Source organism: Cottoperca gobio, chromosome 17, assembly GCF_900634415.1.
Source record: "Cottoperca gobio chromosome 17, fCotGob3.1, whole genome shotgun sequence".
In the NCBI taxonomy this organism is placed as follows: domain Eukaryota; kingdom Metazoa; phylum Chordata; class Actinopteri; order Perciformes; family Bovichtidae; genus Cottoperca; species Cottoperca gobio.
Window position 1 is genome coordinate 9390358 of NC_041371.1, and position 22440 is coordinate 9412797.

Here is a 22440-nt window from a genome sequence, read left to right on the forward strand (position 1 = left end):
ATGCACCATCATGTTTTAGTTTCTGTCTTCTACTTCTCTTAATCTCCTTGCTACTTCTCCCTTTTCTACTGCCAGCCTTGTCAAGTTTTTTGTGCATCACTTTCAGCACAGCACTCTTTTTTTTCGTGATCAAAATAGGTCAGAGAATAAAGCCACAACATAAGAAAAATGAATTTATGCTTCACTCCGAGTACTGAAAGTGTCATGCTTGCATATTCAGAACAACTATGTTACATATCAAGCTGCTGGGTGATGCTAGGGGAGAGTAACAGCATTTTGAATGTGTTAACGTACATAATTAATGTTATGTGTACATCCGATGCTTACTGAAATGCCTCTAGGACAAGCTTTCACACTTGCATGTTTCAAGACATTTAAGTAGTCCAGATTCTTAAACGACCCGATGGGATTCAGTTGCAGGAGAATCAGCAGATTATTGATTAGTTAAGTAGGGAAGATAAAGTGTGGAGGAACTCTTTGTTGTGCAGTGTAGACATTGTTTCCAGATCATGATCGATGCCAGCTTTAGTTCATGCTGGTGCCGGGGAAGACTTTGTGACAGTCTTCTGTTATTTTTTCTTACAATTATCAGCAGATCCAGACTGCGAGTATGCAGGACTCAAACAAGTTGTCCCTGGCTGTGTCTCCCCACTGCCTGACATATTGACTGGACGTGACTGACAGCGTTTCACTCAGGCCTGATATTCTGCCAGTGTACCTCTGTCACTTGGCTAAACTGCTTTTTGATTTAAGACACAAGCAGAAATAGGGGGAGGGGATGCGTGTGCTAGGGCATAAAATTGTCAATGACATGTCAACGTCTTTCCCTCTGGTTGGAAGTGAGAACTCTAGTACATCAAACAGATTGCTCCTGACCTATGACCAGCAATGGAACAGCTCAGCTCAGCTCTATATGCTTGTATGAGCACAGAAATCACTGTTGTGAAGTCTGATTTCTCCATCTCAGTGGGCTTCTTAGATACCAACTGCACTGATTGTCTGTCACCCTGCAGCCCATAATGAGAAAGAAGCACACGCCTGCCACAGCAGTTAAAGAAGCAACATACATTTAGTGAAACACTGGAGGATTCAGGAGCTTTCTGCGAGCCTAATAAAGCACACTGGACCAGCAGCAGCAGGCTGTGCCAAAATACTCCTCAGGTTTATCCCAGATGGATGTCGCCTTTAGGCTTTTTCCAAGAAGAAGATGAGCGATATGTAAATAGTTCAGTGACGTTTGAGATATAAAATGGCCTAATTTGTAAAAATGAAAAATCAGGTATGTTGCCCATTATTGGCATCCAGTGCAGAGAGTACTTAAACGCTGCCATGGAGGAAAAGAGGTCTGCTGCCACTGCACTGGCTAGGGGAACTGCGGGTGCTGCTCATGTACCTGCACTAAGGCAATGTGAAGGTTTTTGCAAGCACACATATTCTCTGCAAATCATACAATAATGAAAGGGTGTTTCATCAAGAGGCCCATTATGAGTGAAGTGTTCAGATCAGTGTAGCCTCTCTCACAAAATGTGACTAATAGAGGATGGGATGCTTTAGTATGCATCGGATCATATGGTGATTGGTACATAAATCTTGGTGCGCAGCATTAAAGCAGATCACTTCTCTAAAAAGTACATTGTAAACGGATTAATGTTTCGTTTCATGGGTGTTTGGCATAATAATTAAGTACCTACGTCCGTCGTGCACTGTATCATGAGGCAGTGTAAATGTAAAAGCCAAAAAAAGGTCTGAGAGGCTTACCTGATTTTCTAGTAACAGGTGGTAATGTCTTATTAGATCCCTTTGGACTCCAATCCCTCATGTGACAGGCTTTTCTTATTTTAATTTATGCAACGGTTGCTAAAACATCTCTGCGAAATCACAATGTATCCCTTGTGACAGCATCGCCCACACGGCATCCTGGTCCACTATACTCTGTAGCGATGTGCAAAAACCGAGAGAAAAACAGCCCGCACTCAAACAGAAAACAACATTTGTCCATATTTCCTGGGCAGCGGCGGTTTCAGGGATTCCTTTCCGTCGACATCTCTGGCAGTGGGTCCAGTTTCACAGCTCCGTGTCTGTCTCCCTCTCGCATCGTGCTGCCAAAATGACTGAAGCTGGAAATCACATGCGGCTGGTTTAACGCGCGCGTCAATCGACTTCGTTTACCCAAGGCACCCGCACAACTCCTGGATCCATAAATATTACATGCTTCTACTTTTTTACTGTTTCTAGGGACGTCTGCTGCTCTCTCTCTCTCTCTCTCTCTCTCTCTCTCTCTCTCTCTCTCTCTCTCTCTCTCTCTCTCTCTCTCTCTCTCTCTCACACACACACACACACATTACACCCGAGCTAAAGACTCACACACATGTCACAAAGCGTTTTTTTTCCTTTTTCAGCCAATTACATTTGTGTGCACTGCGGTCCTGTGTGTGTGTGTGTGTGTGTGTGTGTGTGTGTGTGTGTGTGTGTGTGTGTGTGTGTGTGTGTGTGTGTGTGTTTTCTCTCAGGATTCATACCAAGGTTTGCCCGCTTATAGTTGAGATCTGCAGCAAAAGAGGAAAGAAAAAGAATATTTGATTTGTTTAAACATACACACACACACCGTATACAGTCACTCATATTTGAACTATTTATCCAAGGCCCTCACGTGAGCAGCTGTGCGAGTTGACCAGGTGTGGGCTACCTCATTTTTCATGCCGTCATCCTGCCAGCTGTAGAGTCCCGCTGTTTCTCCACATGATGCACGTTGACTCTTCTGACGTTTCATGCTCCTATGCCGACCTGAGCAGCACGTCATCGACAGCCTGAGGAGCACGTGTAGCATTTAAATCTGGAACACAACGTACATCAAGTCTTTTATTCTGAAAGGGTTGTTTCATTAATGGTGAAAACGTGCAACTCTGTATGCTGCTTCCTGTTGGTCCTGCAGCCTACAGCTGTGCACAGGCTTATCTGTTGGTATGATTAAATGGAAGAGCTCAGTCACATCAAGTGTAACAAGTGTAATTCCACCGTGAGGCTCTCCATCCCTGTCCTTCCTAATGGTTTACCAGTGATCCATTAGCAAACCAAAGCTAATTCACACCAGGATTATCACTCTTGTATAGCCTTCAGGTGTCACCAGAGGCTTTGTAAGAGCACTACATTTGACCTTATTGTACCTTTAACAACCTTCAGATCTGATGCTGATTTGCTGGTTTGGGATCAGCATCAATTTTGATCTTAAAATTCAGGGTTTCACTTATATACACCACCATTAAACTTCCCCAGTTGATTGCTTACATGAAGACTACTATTTTTTGCATTACACGTCTTCTAAAATGTTATGTTTAAATAGAAGTAAATATGTAAATGTGTATTTTGGACGTTTTCTTGTTATGACATATGTTATGGAAGCAAAATAGCCCAAAAATAAATAAATCTGACCTTCTATACTGTACACATCATACACTATATATTGTATTTGTTTGTACATTAAAAAGACAGCTGTTGTACACAAAGACATTCACATACATACACAGAGACACAGTTACGCCTACTTATACTCAGATATATGTGGATTATAAGTAAACAAAAGCCTGTGCAGGAGATGTAGGGGGCGAGAAGCTTATACAAAGACCGCTCCTAAAAACACAAGGCAAGATAAGCGGAATTACATTAAATGAAAATAATGAGGAATGGAAAGGCAATTATAAAACAAACAAACAAAAAATAACTTTTTCATCCTGTTAACAATGTTTGCTTCATATTTTTTGCTAAAAGAAGATGATTAATGATGGACAATTTGCCGATTTGAATTCAGTAAAACATCATCTGTATGTACGAAATTGAAAATGTAACCTCAATGGAAGATGACGATGTCTAGGCTCGTAGACAACAGCTGGATGTTGCATTGAGCAGCAGCTGCCCCCTCTCAAAAACACAAATGTTACCCTTTTACCTGTGCTCGACCAGAATGTTCATGTATTAATTGAGCACATTTTTGCTGGTGTTACACTATCCCGCTCTGACACAATACAGGGCCAAGGCTACACGGATTCCTCTCTGTTAATTAATTTTCGAGTTCACAAACTACAGCCTCTGAATTACTGATATGATTTGAGTCGGCACACCGTGCTTTCACTCCCCCTTCATTACAGCCAGTAGAACAGCATCCACAAGCTTTGAATGCCGTTTACAGAACTGAAGCATAGAAAACTGCACAAAGGCATTTTTACACCGGGTCATGCATGCTCTGCTTCTCTTGAATTTGGTGTGGTTAGTGGCTAATATTGATGTCAAAGCATTATCTTTCACAGTGCACAATATGTTCTGCCAGATCACCCCCAAACACACCTTCTCCTCACACATCCTACTTGCCGTACAGCAAGCTGAATGTGTGACAGTAGCCGGGAGTTATTATGCACAGATAACCTTCCCTTTCCTTTATAATCCAAACGGGCACAAAGGGAAACTATTCATGATCTGCAATTATGTTTTCTAGATAAGATAAGCAGTTCACAATTAACTTAAGGCTTGCCCTAGACATAAGGAGCTTTTCATATCTGCTGACCTAGCCAATCAAACTGCTCCAGGAGCTGCTTTTCAATATCACCACAGCTAAGCCTTTGCCTTTGTGTGTTTCTATTTTTTCTGCCTTGTTACTTTTGGAGGTTCAGCTCCCACCCCTCCCAAAAGAACTGAGTTGAACACAAGGGGGCGTAGACTGCTAAGTTTGCCTCTCCTTGTTCAGTTCAGCAGGAACAGCAGCAGTAGCAGGGATAAATTTGATTATGGTATCATGTCTGACCTTGAGAGGGAACTACTCTTAAATTTACATTTCAAGGAGGGCTGCCTGACTGAATTATAGGTGAGGAAATGTGTGGCTTTCTCCACACACAACTGCATTAGGAAGGGCCATCCTCTAGCAAAGCTACAGAATGACAATGTGGATGGCAACATGCAGGTTGGTCCATTTGTTGGCTGGAGCATGAAGTCACAGATTTGTCTGCTCAATAGATTTGTATAGAAAAGATTGTGCGTTTAAGATGATAAATCAAGTCGTTATCATCATCATTAGGAGTGCTGGTGTTGGATAAAGTATTATTTCATTCAAATATGCCACCCATACAGGATAATCAAGTCCCCAGAGGTTTGTAACACCACAATAATCAGTAGCACCATGCACACTCTGTGCAGTGATTGCATTAGCAATGGCTTTTGAAATAATCCTGCCTATCTCACCCTGCAGCTCTTATTCTTTTTCTTTCCCTTGCACTTCACTCTTTCATCACTTTGTAGTTGCAAGAATATAATTTTAAAAAAACATGTTGAATTTTGGCAAATTGCTCTGTTGCTTACAGTATGATGCCATGTACACTTGCATCGTTGCAACACACACAAGTGTAGCACAAAGCACCTGTCTGACTGGAGTGAATGGCACATAACCCAGCCCCTTGGGTGGGTTATGTGCCATTCCCATAGGCTAAACGTGCATTTTTAAACTCCGTGGTAAAAGCGAGATTTAATTGGTTTGAGGTCCCAGTATATGTAAATAGGAGGGGATGGCTCCTCCCATGCACCTGATGGGGAGTATTTACAGCTCTTTACAGCTACTCACTGCACTGTTTCCAAGAGCGCAGCGCTGCACCATGACACTCCACTGGACTTAAGCAATAAGGATTTCCGTCTTCACACAGTAAACTCGCCGCTGTATCTTCCAAGAAAAAAGTTTACCAAAAGTTGTCCACTTGTTTTCCAAGATGCCACGCTCTTTTCTGGTCAAGAAACATATAAACTCCGCAAAGAAGCCAAATTATAGTGAGCTGGAAAGCACAACAGGTAAAGTTTTCAAAGTAAAAGAACCTGTCCGACTTTACAAAGTTGTTATGTTTCTTACATGCAGTCGCTGTTTTTTGTTTTTTTTTGTTGCGTTTCATTACTTTGCAAAGGTTTTTTTTAAACTAATTTTAACTCATTGGCTCACTTTTAAAATGTGTGCTCTTCATTCCTCAAGCGTTGACAGGCAACACATGATCATTCATTTTACTTTCTTTATTTTCAGTGTTCTTCACGCCGCACATCTACAGGGGCCTTCCCCTGCCTGTCATCCCCCAGGCGGAGATCCTGAGCCCGGCAGCGTACAGCCCCATCACAGTGTGGACTACCAGCAACTTACCGCTCTCCCCGCTCCCCAGTGACCTCTCCCCCATCTCTGGATACCCCTCATCGCTCTCCGACACCTCCTCTAAAGACCATAGCGGCTCTGAAAGCCCGAGGAGTGATGAAGACGAGCAGATGCTGCCCAAACTGACAGACCCTCACGGAGTGGAGGCAGAGAAATTCCAATGTAGTTTGTGTAGCAAGTCCTACTCCACGTACTCTGGACTGCTCAAGCATAAACAGCTGCACTGCGACGCCCAAACGAGGAAATCCTTCAGTTGTAAATACTGCGAGAAGGAGTATGTGAGCCTGGGAGCTCTCAAAATGCACATCAGGACTCACACTTTGCCTTGTGTTTGCAAAATATGCGGGAAAGCTTTCTCCAGACCGTGGCTGCTCCAAGGACACATCAGGACGCACACCGGTGAGTGGACGGGGAACAGCGGGGCCTTCTCTGAGAAAGAGGCAGAATATTTGTTGTAGGCTTTTTGCAGGCTACTTGTGTTCAACCTTGTACATGATGAACAGCCTTTTAGACCATGTTTCCCAGCTCACAAAAGCCTAAATGTAGTGAGACTGATATTGCTGGGAACATTTGCAACTCTACTTCCTTCCTTGTTGTGGTGCGTTAAAAAGAAAAAGATTGCTTTTTTTTTTTTTGGACAGATGTCATTTTACAATCAGCAGTTTAGAGTGATTTTCATTGAAACACTGTGTTGCAATCAGTCAAAAAAAAAAAATAGACCAAGATGCCTTCTGTTACATTTTTATTCCCATATGTCTGTGTACTTTCTTTGACAATGTCTTCTTTCTCATTTCCCTCTTGTCAGGAGAGAAGCCGTTCTCCTGCCCTCACTGCAACAGGGCTTTTGCTGACAGGTCCAATCTCAGGGCTCACCTACAGACCCATTCGGATGTGAAAAAATACCAATGCAAGAACTGCTCCAAAACCTTCTCCAGGATGTCTCTTCTGCACAAGCATGAGGAATCTGGTTGTTGTGTAGCACACTGAACTGGGATACTTTTCCACCACCAGAGAAAAAAAACCCTCTGTTGCTTCTTTATTTTTCCAGGAGAACTGTCAGGGAATCACATCGAAGGGGGTTTGTTCCCACATATGCAGACTTTCTTTTTCCACGAGCGGTCCATTTCATTTCACAGTGAGAAATAGCTCTGTGCTCACGTGCTTCTCATTTCAAGCAGTGTTTGTTATTGCAATCGATGCCGAGCTTTCTCATGTCATGTACTCACCTACCTGTGCTATTCATGCACTTTCCTGCATGTCTAGAATGTTTTATATGCCTTCGCCATGTTATCTTCAGTGTTTTGTACCAATGTCTTATCAATGGCTGTTATGCAGTCCTCCACTTTTTTTGTACACACCACACAAACGATACCAAAAGGCGCATTATGAATGACAGTATACATGTAACTTGAGGAATACTGAAGCCATTGTTACTTAGGGAGCGAGTGCAAACTCAGTTTTTAAGGTGAAAATATTATAACTTTTGCACAGTCATTAGAAACATTTTGCCAGCACTCAAATAGCAAAACAAATCTTCTCAAGTGCCTCAATTTTTACTTGGCAATATGTATTATTCAACAGTTTCCTGTTATATTTTTATATATTGAATGTAAGTATGACTGAGATGATTGTATATTTGCAGTGAAAACTGTGATGCTGAATGATTTTCATATTTTCATGACACTTTTAGAAATAAAGTTTCATGACATTTTGTATATAATTTTTTGGCATCTTTCAAGTTGCTTTTTATCTGTGGAGCCTTTTGCTGTTTGAGCAGCTATTTCAGCAGCACTCAGCAGCATTTATTGATTGTACCAAGCATCAAACAGAATAAATTGCTCAAAAGTAAATGATATTTAATCCAGCTTGCACCATCTCATGTTATGGAGATGTAAAAACGCGGAGAGAGGTGACTCAGCTCTGAATCAGGCCTGAACCTGTTCCCTGTGAACCTGTCCAGACATCAAACAATCTTGAAATTTAACACATACTAGCTATATTGATCTGCACTCACTTGTTATACCCTTTGAGGGCCCATGACTTTCTTTACCTAAGTGTGTGCAAAGTTTAAACGCAAGGGTGTAGTTCTCTTTGGAAAAGAATCCTAATCTCATGTCATCAATGTATGTAATATAAGGAAAATGTGTTTCCTTTTTTTTTAAATATTCCTGCACAATCATAACAATCGCTGCAGTGGTACAAGGCACTTGACTATCTAGATTTTAATGTTTTCACAAAAAGCAACCTCCTTGACAACCTCCTTGAATTTCTGGGATCCTTGCCATCAAGGATTAAAACGACTTCCTCGAGCTACGTTTTGTTGTCTTTTACCATATGCTGTCTACTTGCAGCAGATAGAGATTAGAGCAAAAAAAAAGTACATTAAGTCACAAAGTCTTTCTAACAAACCCCAGAGTGTATTCGCGTTTGCCCTAATGCCCAAAAGCTGCTGACCTGAGAGATGTGATCTGACAAATAGACACTTGTTTTTCTCACTGCGAGGGGCTGAGCTCCCCTGTAGGTAGATTCTCCTCGCTGTGAGTCATCGCAGAGCTATTCCAGGTGCGCGCCGCAGCGCTCTGGGTCGGGCCAGGTGGCTCCGGGGCTCTTCGGCAAACCTCGCTGGAAAGCAGGTGCAACCGGGAGGATACAAACCTCAGGTCCACTGATACTGTGGAAACCTCAGCCATGACCCAATGTGGAAACATTACAAGCAGCAGGTCCTATTATTCTTATCATTTGCCTCATAAAAGCAAAGTGCCATCAAGAGGGCACTTTAAACTCTTAATACTGCTGAGATAGTGAAGCGGTTTGTCCTCTCTCACTAATATCTTATATTCCATAGGCAACACTTTATCATACCTGTGAATGCATAGTGCCAATTAGCTTCATAATCTTGCAATATTTCCCCTTTTACAACAACAATTAAGTGCATGACTGATTTCTCTGATAACAACAACATGTTAAACGCTTCCCCCCTCCAACATGAATATTTGATTGTTGTGATGATAGTAGGAGGAGAAAGAGCAGGAACTCATTATTTTCAAAGCATATGGATATTAGAGGATGTGTTAAAGAACGTGAGATCAAATATTTGTTAGCTGTGGAGGCTGTTAATAGTCAGACTGTTGTGTTTAAGTTGCGAATGCCGTAGACACCAAATGCAGGTAGATGGCCTGTGGGTGTTTTTGCAATTAGATAGCTGAAATGTTGTGAAGATAAAATTAAATTGTTCATTCCCATGAGTTAACTAGAATGAATATATTTGAGGCCGTAATTAAGTGGTTTATCTTATTCAGTGCAAATAAAATGTGACTTTTGCCACGGCAAACCTTTCTATAGCCGTCCATTCATTTCATTTGGCTGTGAAATATTGTAAAGATCAGGTGATATGTGATAAGTTCTTTCCCAAAAGTAAGATGAACATATTTGAGGCCTGTATTACGTCATTGATCATGCAAATCAGAGAGGCAACAAACAAGTAATTACATTATCGATAAATCTACTGATTATTTCGTCATTTAATTGATTCATTTATCTGTAATGTTTTCCCTCAGCCCCAAGGGGATGTATTCCAATTGCTTGTTGCATTTGACAATCAGTCCAAACCCCAAAGACTTTAAGTTTACTTTACTTAACCAAAAAGGTCCCATTGTGATCCAGTATTTCTTCTGTTAGGTCAAGATGGGCAGCAAAATAAAAAGTACAAACAGGGACGGATAACATCACAAAAATAAATATACCAACAACAGACAACAGACTATACAGGAATCAGAGGCTAAGGAATATAATGACCAAATACAACGCTCACATTGTTTGAATGTTTGGCCTTTGTGATTGACTACAATTATTTATCAATTAATAAAATAGTTGGTGATTAATTATATGATTATTATTATTATATAATTGATTAAATTGACTAATCATTGCAGCTGCAGTTCCAATAAAATATAACTTTGACACGTCAGCTGTCTATTCCTTTAATCTGACAGTCCATCCATCAGCCTGAATTCATAAAACTCTTTCTTTTATCATGTATATTATATCAAATGCAAAATAAATGTCCTCCTTCTGCACTTGAGTGTTTGGGGGCGACATAAAAATCAGCCTCAGAGAGCGATGTGTTAGATGTAAAGGCTTGCACAGCTCTCAGAAACCTGCTGACTTTATGGTGAATCAGGGAGTATGATTCCTTTATGACCATCAAGTGGAACAAATAAAGTTAAGGGTGTCCTCTGAGGTCTGATTGTCCTAACCGAGAAGTGATCCCTCCTCTCTAACCTCGCCACATCAGAAGGAAGATGATTGTGTATTCCCATTCACTCAGACCGCCCGGAGGAATGTTTGCCTTTTTATTGAGCTCCCGCATCTTGTTAAAGACTATTCTCTTTCATTTCTGTTGTCTCCTTAAGTGACTGGGTAGCTATTTAGAATGGTGCTGCTTTCTAGCTGGAGGTGCATATTCTCCAGATAATACTGTTTTCCTCTAATTGTGTGGTGTCCTTTGCATCCGTGCTGTATTCGCTGATAAATTGGATTCATGCAGATCGAGCAAGCATAATTTAATCAACAGGGAAGATGGGTACTTCTGAAGTGTTGCGGCTGTCTTATAGTCTCATGTGTTTATCTCATTATAGTAAAAGAAAAAAGGTTTAATGTAAAAATGGTAGGAAAGACCAGGAGGTGAGCGCCTGTTTGAGGTGTGGCAAGCTGCAGAAATGGTGGCTGACCGTCAATGTAGGTCAGAAATGATTTTAGTTCGGTGTGTCATTACAAGCCCTGAAGTGAAGAGTGAAGCAGAGACAGACGAGGCTGTGTTGTCCTAATCAATAGCTCTGTGGTCTCATTTTTGTTGCCTCCTTGTCGAACAGAGGTCAGCTGTCAACAGATCATGTGATCATATTTACTTGATTGTATTTCCTCCTTAATGTTCAACCCAGAAAACCCCATGACCACAGCTGTAAAAGATCATCTCCGTAAACAACACAAAGCTTTGTGACCACAGATGATTTGACTGACTGAATGTTGTCCTTTTTATTAAAGTAGTTTTACTCCAACAGTTTTATTTAAAAAACTTTTATTTAGCATTTATAAACACTATACAAACAATATATAAATGGTTTATAGCACAGAGAGCTCACTATATTGTAGCTGTAAGCAGAGTGTTCATTAATAAATTCAACTGCTTTAAAAGAGAGCGTTAACTACAGGAGCATTTTATTCTATTTATCTATTCAAGAGTCAAGAAAACTTTATTTGTCCCTAGGGTAATTTGTCTTGGGCATAAAAAAAATAAAAAACATACAATTATAGTGCAGTAATAGACGTAAAGTGCTTTTAAAATACATACGCAGCTCCTCCTTCATGACAGGAGATTCACTGATAGAGGGATGAAAGAGTTTGTGTACTTATTCAGGAGCAGTTTGTGTTCTGATTACAGGACCTGGCATGTTTAACTAAAGCTTTCTCAAAGAGCATTTTGAGAGATGGAAGCTCCCTCAACCCCATCTCTTTCATTGCTTATTTGTGATTTTAACTTAACTGATATATTACCAAACTAAGCTAAGATAATAAATAATATACTCTATCACAGCATGATAAAAATAACATCCTTACCGTCTGTCCAACCTCGAATACCCGAGTCTGCGCGAAAAGTAAAGTCGCTGTTGGATCCCAGTGCATACAGAACGCACACGGACATACAAAGACAGACAGACTAATGTCAAATACTAAATAAACATTTAAAATGTCCTTTTATGTCCTTATAACTGCGTTATTAGCAACTATTTATCCAGCGTTTGTATACCGTTATTTAAACTGTGTAGTCAGATTTTAAAGCATTATCTGAAATGTTTTGTGTTGTTATTTGTTGTGATAAATTATACTCAACTTGGGTAGTTTGAGTCTTTTGGTTCAGTCATGTCTTTCCAATTTGATTCGATATAACCCTTTGAACTTTCAGCAATTTCTTTCCCATCATGGGTTATTCAGTGAAACGTCGAAATATACTAAATGAGCTGCGTTATGTGCATATATAGATTTTCTTTTTAAAGGTGGCCAGCCTATAACCACATGTTTTGATTCATTTGGATTTTATCTCCTTCAACATGCAGCTCTCCAGAGTCGAGTCTTGTGTCCTTTTCCTCCACTTCTCCATAGAGACCACCAGGGCAAATAATGATTTCACAGGTTTCTCTCCGCTGCATTTTCAGATGATGCTGGACAGACATCAGTTTTCTCAAAGAATGTTCTGACAGGTTCCTCTGAATGGTTGTCATTCTCACAAAGTGGTGCGGAAGAGTTGGATGTGAAGCTTCTGTCACACAAAGGGAGGAGAAACTGCTTGTAATTTGAATAATGATGATGTCATTCTTTGAAAAGCGGATGAAGCAAATTGCTCATTTTTAATCCTTTTAGACCTCAGAGCTGCCTTTGACACCGTTGATCATCCAATTTAAAATTGAACGCCGTAAGCGCTCTGTGGTATTACCTGCCCTGCGCTTGACTGATTCATCTCTCTGCACTCAAACTGAAACTTTTATTTCACCAGTGGAAACTCATCATTTTCTTGAGCAAACATCACATGTGGAGTTCCTCAGGGCTCAATTTTCGGGCCAATCCTTTTTTTTTTTTAATTCATACCTCCCCCCGGGCCTTATGCTTTGTAAACACAATGTTTAATTTTGTTTTTATGCCGATGATTTGTGACTATACTTTCTATAATGTATCATTAGCAACAGCCTTGTTACACTAAATCAACTGTCCTGTGTTGATCCCCTTACGAGTCCTCTAGCGCCACCAGGACGTTCACATTCGTCGTTTTCAATAACAATTGAGTGGATTACCATGAAAGTTATTACAGACAGACATCTCATCAGGATGAATTGTATGTAAATTTAATTGATACCCTGACTTTTCATCAGCGCCATCATCATCATCAGCGCCATCATCGGGTAAAAGTTGCAATTTAATCGAATGTACGACCGATGTCTAATGACTAATGACATTTCCATCAGCCTAAGTTGTACTTTGTGTTGGCATGGACCTATCAAATCGCCAAATCTAGCAAATTGATGCAAGATTTATCCCATATGTCTATTTCATGAATATTAGTCGTACTTTTTGTTATTGACATTGGACAATGATGACAGTGGCTCATCAGAATAGGGAAATCAACTCATCACTTTGTTGGTTCTCCTCGTGTTGGCAAACACCAAGGAAAAAGGTGGAGAAGATGTGCACCGGCTACGATCCCGACCACATGGACAAGCAAGACCATCTCTGCATCTGAGGAGGCGGCGAGGCAATTTAACACCGGCTGCGATTACGATCACGTGGGTCATCTCTGCTGGGCATCCTGTTGGCTATCTTTGAGCCAATCTGACATAACAGAGGTCTCTGGCAGAGGTGTGTGCTTTACGGTGAATAATAAATACATTGAAGGAGCTGACGGGATTGCATGTCACATGTGTTGTATGTTGTACGATTTAACGTGACAAATAAAGTTCATTGATTGATTGAATGTCAGACGTTGTTTAGTTACAGTGTCACAGAGCTTCTGGCTGGAGATTTTTCATTTTGCAACAACAAATTTCAAATATTTCCGATCGAAAGGTTAAAAGTTCATTCAGTTAGTAGCTGATCATGATCTTTAGATGATCTGTTAGAAGTTACACTCAGGATAAACAAAGGTCATATCCACATTCGAACAGATTGAAAATATACCAAGTTTTATGTCGACATTCACAACCACAAAATAATAATCTTTTCAAAAAGTGGAAATATGAAAAGACTGAGTTCGTACTGTTATGTCAACAGGGGAGAGTCAGCTTTTCAAAAGTTTTCACGTTACTCTAAACAAACTTGAGCCCTTTTCAAACCATATATGACCATCATTAGGTCGCTACTTCATTTCATTTTGTATTCAAGACGAGAAGGATGTTTTGATTGTCATTTTCAGCAGCAGTTTTCAATAACATGAAATATTAATATGTTAAATATTTATATTTTCCTGATTTAGTAAGACCGCACAAAAATTGTTATGCCTCTTTCAGTGGATGTTTTGACAGCCATCAGAAGTTACAAGTAAAGATCCCTCTGGAGCCTCACTGTCTGTGTTCAAACAGGATGGTGGCTTCTCTGTAATTGGTTGCCATAATGAATTCTAGGCACCAATAGTTCCTTTGTCTTTTAACAAATAAAAAAAGAAGCTCACCGTATCAGTTAATGAGGAAGATCTAAGAAAATTAAAAGGCAAAACAATGAAAATGTAGACACAACACGCTTCAGAACCTCTAAATAAGCAGAGCTGGTAACTGTTTACTTTAATTACAGCACATGTTGTCCTTCAGTGTCTATAAGGTAACTCCATCCAGCTTGTGTGTGCTACAGGCTGGGCAGTCACCACATCCTCACACTGGATCTTCCCTTTTAGAGGTGATTATACCATTTCCCAATCACATCCTGCTCGGAGCAACACATTAACGTCGGGGTAGGTCCGTGCTGATTGGATATTTACCAGCAGTGGCTGCTTTCCTTCAAATCCAGATACGGAGGAGAAATAACAAAACCCAATGCACCGGACTTTTAAAGACAATTAATCATCACGGAAATGGGATTTACTTTCTAATAGCTGTGTCCTAAGTCATTTATTCAAATCAATTTCCTCACTGTGTTTACCTGTTGTGGCAAGTGCTGTGCATCTTAATGTGTTTTCAATCCATTACATACTCTGACTATAGAAAATGTTACAGGGCACTGTTCATGATGTCCACTGATAAGCCTATTATCCTTAATTGATTTCCCTCTATGAATCTATACCAATCACACAGGAGGAGGTGGATGAAGAGCAGAAGACGAGATGGAAAATAATTCACAAGACAACAATTAGATATGGATTCTGCAAAAAGAGGGTTGAAAGTATACTGTAAATATGAGAAACATTACTGCACATTCACGGCATATTATTTTGATCACTGATTACCTCTGAGCAGCGTCGGCGATGCACAGTGGAGTGATAGTGTGAGTGTGAGATGATCCCTGAGAGGCCAGCAGACCGAGCCAGTGACCTAATTATGATGAATCAGAGCTGGGAAAAGCTGTCTGGCCACCAGCCGTTTCTAAGTGCTTTTACACTCTGAAGCAACAGCATGAAGAGCGTCAACAAAGCAGCAAAAAGCACAACAGTGATGCTTAAGACCTCCACAGAGGCAGTAGGTATGTTGCACATATTCTTGTTGTGAAAGAGCTGAAAATGGAGGGCGAAGGACATTTGAATGTATTGAATATGAACATTGAAGAAGCTTTTATAAAAGATATACTACCACATTTTACTACTACATTTTTGGGATTGGATCTTGTACACACTTATATGCTTTCGGACGTTCAAGTGGTGAAGGTTGTGAGAACAATTCTGCTAGGCAACGACATGCAGGATTCAAGAAGCCATCGAGGCTCACAATTTAGCGAGCTAGCGACTCGAGCGGGTAACTTAATGCGGGAAATGCAAAGGCAGACCCAGGAAAATGATGAGGCTATTGGGAATATCAACATTTTCCTCATATTATAAAATTACAAAGAAAAACTATATGACTACATTCACAATTTATTAACTTACCATCCACTGAAAAATGAACTTCCATGGAATATTTCCACTTACGAGGTCGTGAACACCACATTAGGGGTTCGTTCATATGGATTCTTCTCGTGAACTCGGTAAACACAAGCATAGCTTAGCATACAGACTGGAAACAAAATCGCCTACCAGCAACTCTAAAACTAAAACAATATGTTATATCTTTTCATTCTTCTACTTTGGTTTTGTACAGATAAAAAAAGCTTAACAGGAGATTAGTAATAAGGAGATTTTTTTAACTTTGGACAGAGCAATGCTATCAGTTTTCCCATATTTCCAGTCTTTACGCTAAACTAAATGAACCAGCTGCCTGATATTTAACAAATAGAGACAAGAGTGGCATCAATCTTCTCATCTAACTTAACATCTAATGTTGAACTATTCCTTTAAGGTGAAGAAAACTAAATGGATCCAAATTGTGTGATCTTGTCATTGAAATATGCGTATCACTGTTAAGTCCCAGGTACCAACATCAAAGAGCAGCTGTTCGGGGACACACACATTACTGCATGACCTCTCTTAACTTATGGGTAAATAGTGAAACAGAATACTCTGGAGGCTTGAGAAAGACTCGCCCTGTACTTTGGCATGACATTGGGCCTCCGAGTGGTATTAAGCGCCATCCACAACACATTTAAGACTTGAATATGGTGCTTTAAGGGATTTTTGGGATTCCTTAGATGGATGTGTTAGCTCTAAACCATGACGTGGTATAAAATCAGTGCACAATATCCGCTGAGACACATTCTGCAAAGAGCTGCAGGGTCATCTCCTGAGATGGTTTGAACATTTCTTCCCTTCTGTCTAGTGGTTATCTGATCATCAGTCAAGGGAAAGGGTGAGTATGGAGCGCAAACAAAAGGTGCTTGAATAAACTAGCTCCCGGCCACATTATTCAGACTCTGGGTATTGTACTTGGCTGACAAGCCTCAACAGGATGAACCTCCAGAGAAGCTTCTCCCGGGATAAGTAGGACTCCTTTGCTCGACTCAGCGGATAAAAAAAAAAAGAAGTCATGTAGATAATCTGCATCTCTTCTGCTGCATGATGCATATTCAAGTAACAAATCACAATGGTTGTACTACATAAAATGTAATTAGAACAACAACAACAAGAAACACCTGTAAGATGTTCAGCAGCAGCAGCAGCCCTGCAGGAAATACGGCTTCACGCTGCTTCACTGCTTCTGTGCTGACTTAGTTCTGTGGTATATTTAGAGGCTGTACGTTATGTTGTTTTGTACTGCATTATAATAAGTGTTCCCAATATTTTTTGTTTACTTCATTGAAGGAGCAAAAACCTTTCAAACACTGTACAATACAATGCAATTAATAAAACAGTACATACAACTCAGAGATAGATGATAGAGTTGATGCAACACTTATGACACCATGTAAACAGCATCAATTCAAGCTTCACTAGAGTAGTAATCAATATAGTACTGCTAGATTGGATTATAGAACAATATACAGGCTTTTGCATTTTTCTCATTACTCATTGTATTCAGTATTTTCTGAGGTCGTACTTTTACTTATGTATGTTTTGAAAAGTGCTCAAGGGAACTTCTTTGCTATGTTAAAATGATCTATTATAAATGTTAATATCTGTTCTTTAAATCAGTGGTTTCATACCTTTTTGGTTACTTGTTTAAAACAATGCTAGGTTTACTTGGGACACCTTATCCAACATTGCATATGCAGACAGTTGTTTAAAACCTGGGGCTTCCCTCTAAGACTGGTTTATCTGAATCATGCAGTTATTCACAAGTAATTAAGGTAAAGACGGGAAAAAGGTCTAATAAATAAGCAATTCTCTTTTGCTGAAAGATGTTTTTTTCTGCTTTTCTATCCGGTTAATCAACCACTGCTTTCAATAACACATTATTAATAATATTAACACAATCCCTAATTGGCTGAAAATGGAAAAGAACATTTTAAAAATGTCGCCCTACAGTATTGGACATAATGGTCGGTTGAAGCGTCGGTTGTTAATTCTGACACTTTGGTCTGGAGAACAATGTCTTCCCAACTATGGACCATGAAATATCATTGAGGATATTCATGGGGAGATGAATCCATCAAAGCCAGCAGGTCGAATTTTATCTTTGATCAACTCTTTGCTCCATGACAAGGTGCTAAAAAACTAAAGACCAGCTTTCCATGAAATGATCTGTAGATATTCATGGTCTCCAGAGGATGAACTTTAGTGTCGGTTTGCACACCAAAGATATTAAGATTTAATGGGCCGACGCCAACTGACGTTAAGTTTTATGGAGCTTATCCATTTTTCCCAAAGGATTAGCTCGTACACTTTGCACCTTATGTGTGCACCTCAGGTCAACTTTGTATATGAGATAACTCATAGCTACATAAATCAAATCAAATCAAATTTATTTATACAGCCCAATATCACAAATTATACATTTGTGTCAGTGTGCTTTACAGACTGTGCAGCATATGACACCCTCTGTCCTTAGACCCTCGCATCGCATAAGGAAAAACTCCCTAAAAGAAACCCCATAATTAAAGGGGGAACAATGGAAGAAACCTCAGGGAGAGGAACTGAGGAGGGATCCCTCTCCCAGGACGGACAGACGTGCAATAGATGTTGTGTGTACAGGATAAACAACATAGTACAAATACAACATTTGACAGAAATGATGTGTTGAAAAAGAGAAAGTTTGGATGAATCCAGGATAATGTCAAAAAGGCTTCCCGGTGTCCGGCAGCACATACGAGTTCTTGCAATATTTATAGTTACTAAAGGATGAACCGCTGATTGTAGTGACACCTTGACCTGTCTTGCCAACATTCCCACATGTAGGTGTGCCACTAAACTTAATAAGCAAGTCGCCATAAGATTTGCTCAACACTTTCAGGTTTGCAGTGAGCTTTCTCCTTCAGTACTTTATGTCCCCTGGTATCAGTTTGATGAGCCAAGAAGTCAAGGCTTTAAAACAGTCTGAACTTGGGCCAAAGTTACAAAACCTTTATTACACAATAAATTATTCTGACATTCTTTATAGTTGTTTTTATTAAAAGAACACAGTGTGAGAAATATGTTATGAAGTCTCTTAATTGCCTGAAAAAGATTTTATGAGCTACTTTTAATTAAACCTATTTGTAAACAGTACTTTTGCGCAAGGTCGGAAAAAGTAACTGGAGTTATAGTTTCATATTTTTGGTGTCCTCTTTTAAAAAAGAATGAATCCAGTGTGGTGACACATTTACATTTCGATAGGATACGCAACATGAAATACCATCTGCATAACCAAAATGGCTGAACATGATTAGTCATTTAAAAAAAAACATTTTAGTATTTTAATCCTGTAATTGGATTTCTCTGTGATCACTGGAACAGAATAGACACAGAAATGTTTGCGACATGATCCAACAAAACTGTCCACAGTGAAGTGAAAACTCCTCTGCAACTGCCAGATTGTATTTATGTTAAACAGAACTTGCTATTGCTATTTTCCTGTTTTTCAAGAGGAAGCGGAAATATTTCAGCACTCGAGGATTTCAAACATAACCCACCAGGCAGCTGAATACTTGTACGGAGTGAAATTTTGCAATTATGAGTCTTATAAACACTGCATCAATATTACAATCCCCCTCCGAGAAGCAGATTGTTTGTCTTTCCGAGCTAGTAGTCTTCCCTGCCATAAATATCCTCTGTCGATGGTGCATTCCTCTGCCTTCACCACAGCCTTTGAGTATTTTCTGAGATTGTCTGCACCGATGCTTTCATTCCAGTGGACTGATCACAAGAGACCTGATCCAGCTGTGTCATGAGCCGCAGAGAAAACCACGGCTGATAAGAGACCGAGAAGACAACGAGTGATGTGGGATAAGGCGTGACTTTAAAGGCAACAAGCAGCATTTGGATTGTATTATGCTAATGGCGCTCCAATTAACACTAACTTAGGCCTTTAGTGACTGAAGTAACAGTAATAAAAACCTCTGGCTTGAGATCACTGATGATAGCATCACTATGAGACATGCCACTGAGCACAGGAATGGATATGAATCGAGGGCTTGTGGGGGCAGACACGTCATCGTCCCACAACAGCAGTGTTAGTTGCCACAGACAGCTGGAATGTTCCACTGGGATGACAGAGGGTGTGTCTGATCACACAACAACATCCCCCCACCTCTCTCAACGCCACCCTTCCCCATCAACATGCCTCCTGGTTGAACCCCCCTCCAGCTCTAATCCCCTCGCTCCGCGCTAACCGGTCAGTCGAGACAAATGGCGAGGCGCTGCCAGGCAGTGAAGACGCAGCAGGTGCTATGCTGTCAAAAGCCACTTCACACCTCCTCTCTTTCCCTCTCACACCACAACCACCACTATCGGCCCCCCGCGAGCCCCGGCCACCATCTCTGTGGGAGGGGAGAAGGGGACTCTCCGGGGTGTGCTTTGTTATCAGCATGCTCCAGCTTTGAAGTGAACTGGGCCAGAATCTGGACTGTGTTTACTTGAAGGCATCTCCCTTGTTGTGTTGTCAGTTCGAGGTAATTACGGCTCAGCAAGTAGCCCTGACCGTGATGACACGGTGGGGTAGGTGTGGAGAAGCAGGCAGGGCCCGGAGTACATCAGCGTCTCGGGCTGCTCTTACTCACTAGGATGTGGTGTAGACAAGGGAGCTCCCAAGGGGGATCTGCTTGCATGGGCATGATTTGTTAAAAGAGGCGACGACCATGGCCATTAATGTCCCATAATTGTATTGTTATCATGAAGTGCAGGCCTGTTGTGCTTTTTTTTCCCTCTCAGCGGGATGTCACATCAAAGACTTGTTAAGCAAAGCAATACATTTAGAAGTATAATTTTAGTTGCTTAATTCAAAAGGGACAGTATGTTTAAGTTGTTATTTTTGCCAGATTGCAGTATGGTAATGCATTTTCTAGTCATTCTGGTTATAGAGTTTGAGGTTTACAAATGTCTTTACTTTTTTAAGATGCAAGTTAAATATTTCAATATTTTTGGGACATATCCTTATTTTCTTTCTTGCCAAAAGATGGATGAAAAGACTGATATGGCTCTTATGTTTGTATAGTATGAAGCTACAGCTGGTTTGCTTAGCTTAGCATACAGACTGGAATCAGAGGGGAACCAGCTAGCATTGCTCTGTCCTAAAGCAGCATAATCCGCCTACCATCATCTCAAGAGCTCCCAAATATATATTTCATATCTTGTTTGTTTTATCCGTACAAAATCGAGGCGTAACAAAGACACGTTGTGGTTGTTCCAGGGGTGTCATGTGCCATCTCCATTTCTTGGTTGGAAGTTAGATCTTCTTTTAACTCTCAAGTAAGTGTATTTCCTAAAATATCAAACTATCCTTGCAAAAGAAAAGGCTTAGTAATGCTCAATAATATATATTTTTTGTTACTGTCAAAATATTCCATGAAAAAAACAACAATGGCTGTCTCTCGATACTTCCTGACTTTCCTTTCGGCCTCAAACCCAGAAGATGTAGAAGATATAAATCTTTAAAAACAAGCAAACATAAATATTTACTAATAAAACAAATGTCTGGGTCATTTCTTAAATGAGCACTGTCATTTCTAACAAATATTACTAGAACAGGATTAAAAAGTGCATTTCTTTGGGATTACTTTAGATTAAAACATGTGGTGCTCTGGTGAGTGTTTACAGCAGCAGAACAGTGTGGGACTGAAAATAAACTTCAGTAGTCATGTTCCTGATGAAGGAACATGTCTTATTTAATGGTTTTAATAGTTTTGGACGTCTATGGGACAAATAAATATCTGCAGTATAAAGTTTTGACTACACAGGCAGTACAGCTTTATGAAATGTCTATCCAACATGTCTATTTGTGTATAGCCAAGTAACACCGAGTAGCAGCTGTCCATCAGAAATATCCTCAATCTGGATATGAATAGAGAATCTTTTGCCAGTTCGGCATTGCCAATTGCATTCAAGCAGCTGAACTTTTAATAGAGGGCTAAAAACAAATCAAATCTATCAGCGTCATAGCAAAAACACTGGTCAGACTTTACACAAGGTCACTGGTGAAACTTTAATAATGAGATTTCCCTTCTGCCTGCTCAGTAGCCAAAACATGATTTCTGCAGCTCTTCGAATACCAATTACGGTAGCTGCAAAAGCCTTCAGACTATATGGAAAAAAAGAAAAGAAACAAGAAATGTATATTCATCAGGTCTAAATGTCAATACACATGACGCTGGTATTTGCCATAGATCATGCTGTACAATTCTCCGGGCTCTAAACATGTTGATGATGACAGTGTTAGCATGAAGTCAGATTCCACATAATGCTGCTGTGGCCTCGCAGATACCGGTGCATGGACTCTGTAATGTGGAACTGAAAGGACGCTAGAGATCGTGCATTGCAACAGGCCAGATCCCCCTGCAGGCCTGCTGCAGTTGTCAGAGAGGATGTGTAAGCGCTCTGTCAGAGTAATACCATGAAAAATAAGTCTTGCATCATCTGTAATATCCTGTGAGGCGTATTTTATAATAGTGTGCATCATTTGAATGTATTACAGACTGACATGTTATGAAATCCTATGCTCTTTGTGCTGACTAAAGACTTTTCCTATATTTTTTAACACAGGCACATCTAAAACAACTTCAATCTAATCAAGGATATT

The 22440-nt window shown here is 40.2% G+C and overlaps 2 protein-coding genes and 1 long non-coding RNA gene across 3 annotated transcripts in view; 1 reads left to right on the forward strand and 2 right to left on the reverse strand.

Moving 5' to 3' along the window:
- sntg1 (syntrophin, gamma 1) overlaps positions 1–2270 on the reverse strand; it is a 28335-nt gene extending 26065 nt beyond the window's left edge. The window contains 1 exon segment of the mRNA XM_029454027.1: positions 1759–2270. The gene's annotated coding sequence lies outside the window, so the exon portion shown is untranslated.
- A 178-nt stretch (positions 2271–2448) lies between these two features.
- On the reverse strand, positions 2449–6220 carry LOC115022748 (uncharacterized). The gene is made up of 3 exons (XR_003833952.1): positions 6161–6220; positions 2651–2833; positions 2449–2546 (listed from the first exon to the last, which is right to left on the reverse strand). It is a non-coding gene; the product is annotated as an uncharacterized LOC115022748 (long non-coding RNA).
- Positions 5639–7825, forward strand: snai2 (snail family zinc finger 2). The gene is made up of 3 exons (XM_029453829.1): positions 5639–5823; positions 6047–6568; positions 6975–7825. Exons 1-3 carry the CDS (start codon positions 5745–5747, stop codon positions 7154–7156), a joined length of 783 nt encoding a protein of 260 aa, XP_029309689.1. The 5' UTR covers positions 5639–5744; the 3' UTR covers positions 7157–7825.
- The last annotated feature ends 14615 nt before the right edge of the window (positions 7826–22440 follow it).

Excerpts from the sequence above, each read along its gene's own strand:
- snai2 (XM_029453829.1), top strand. The coding sequence starts at position 5,745 with ATGCCACGCTCTTTTCTGGTCAAGAAACATATAAACTCCGCAAAGAAG. Across the intron at positions 5,824-6,046 it reads TGAGCTGGAAAGCACAACAG|TGTTCTTCACGCCGCACATC; the intron begins GTAAAGTTTTCA and ends CTTTATTTTCAG. Across the intron at positions 6,569-6,974 it reads ACACATCAGGACGCACACCG|GAGAGAAGCCGTTCTCCTGC; the intron begins GTGAGTGGACGG and ends CCCTCTTGTCAG.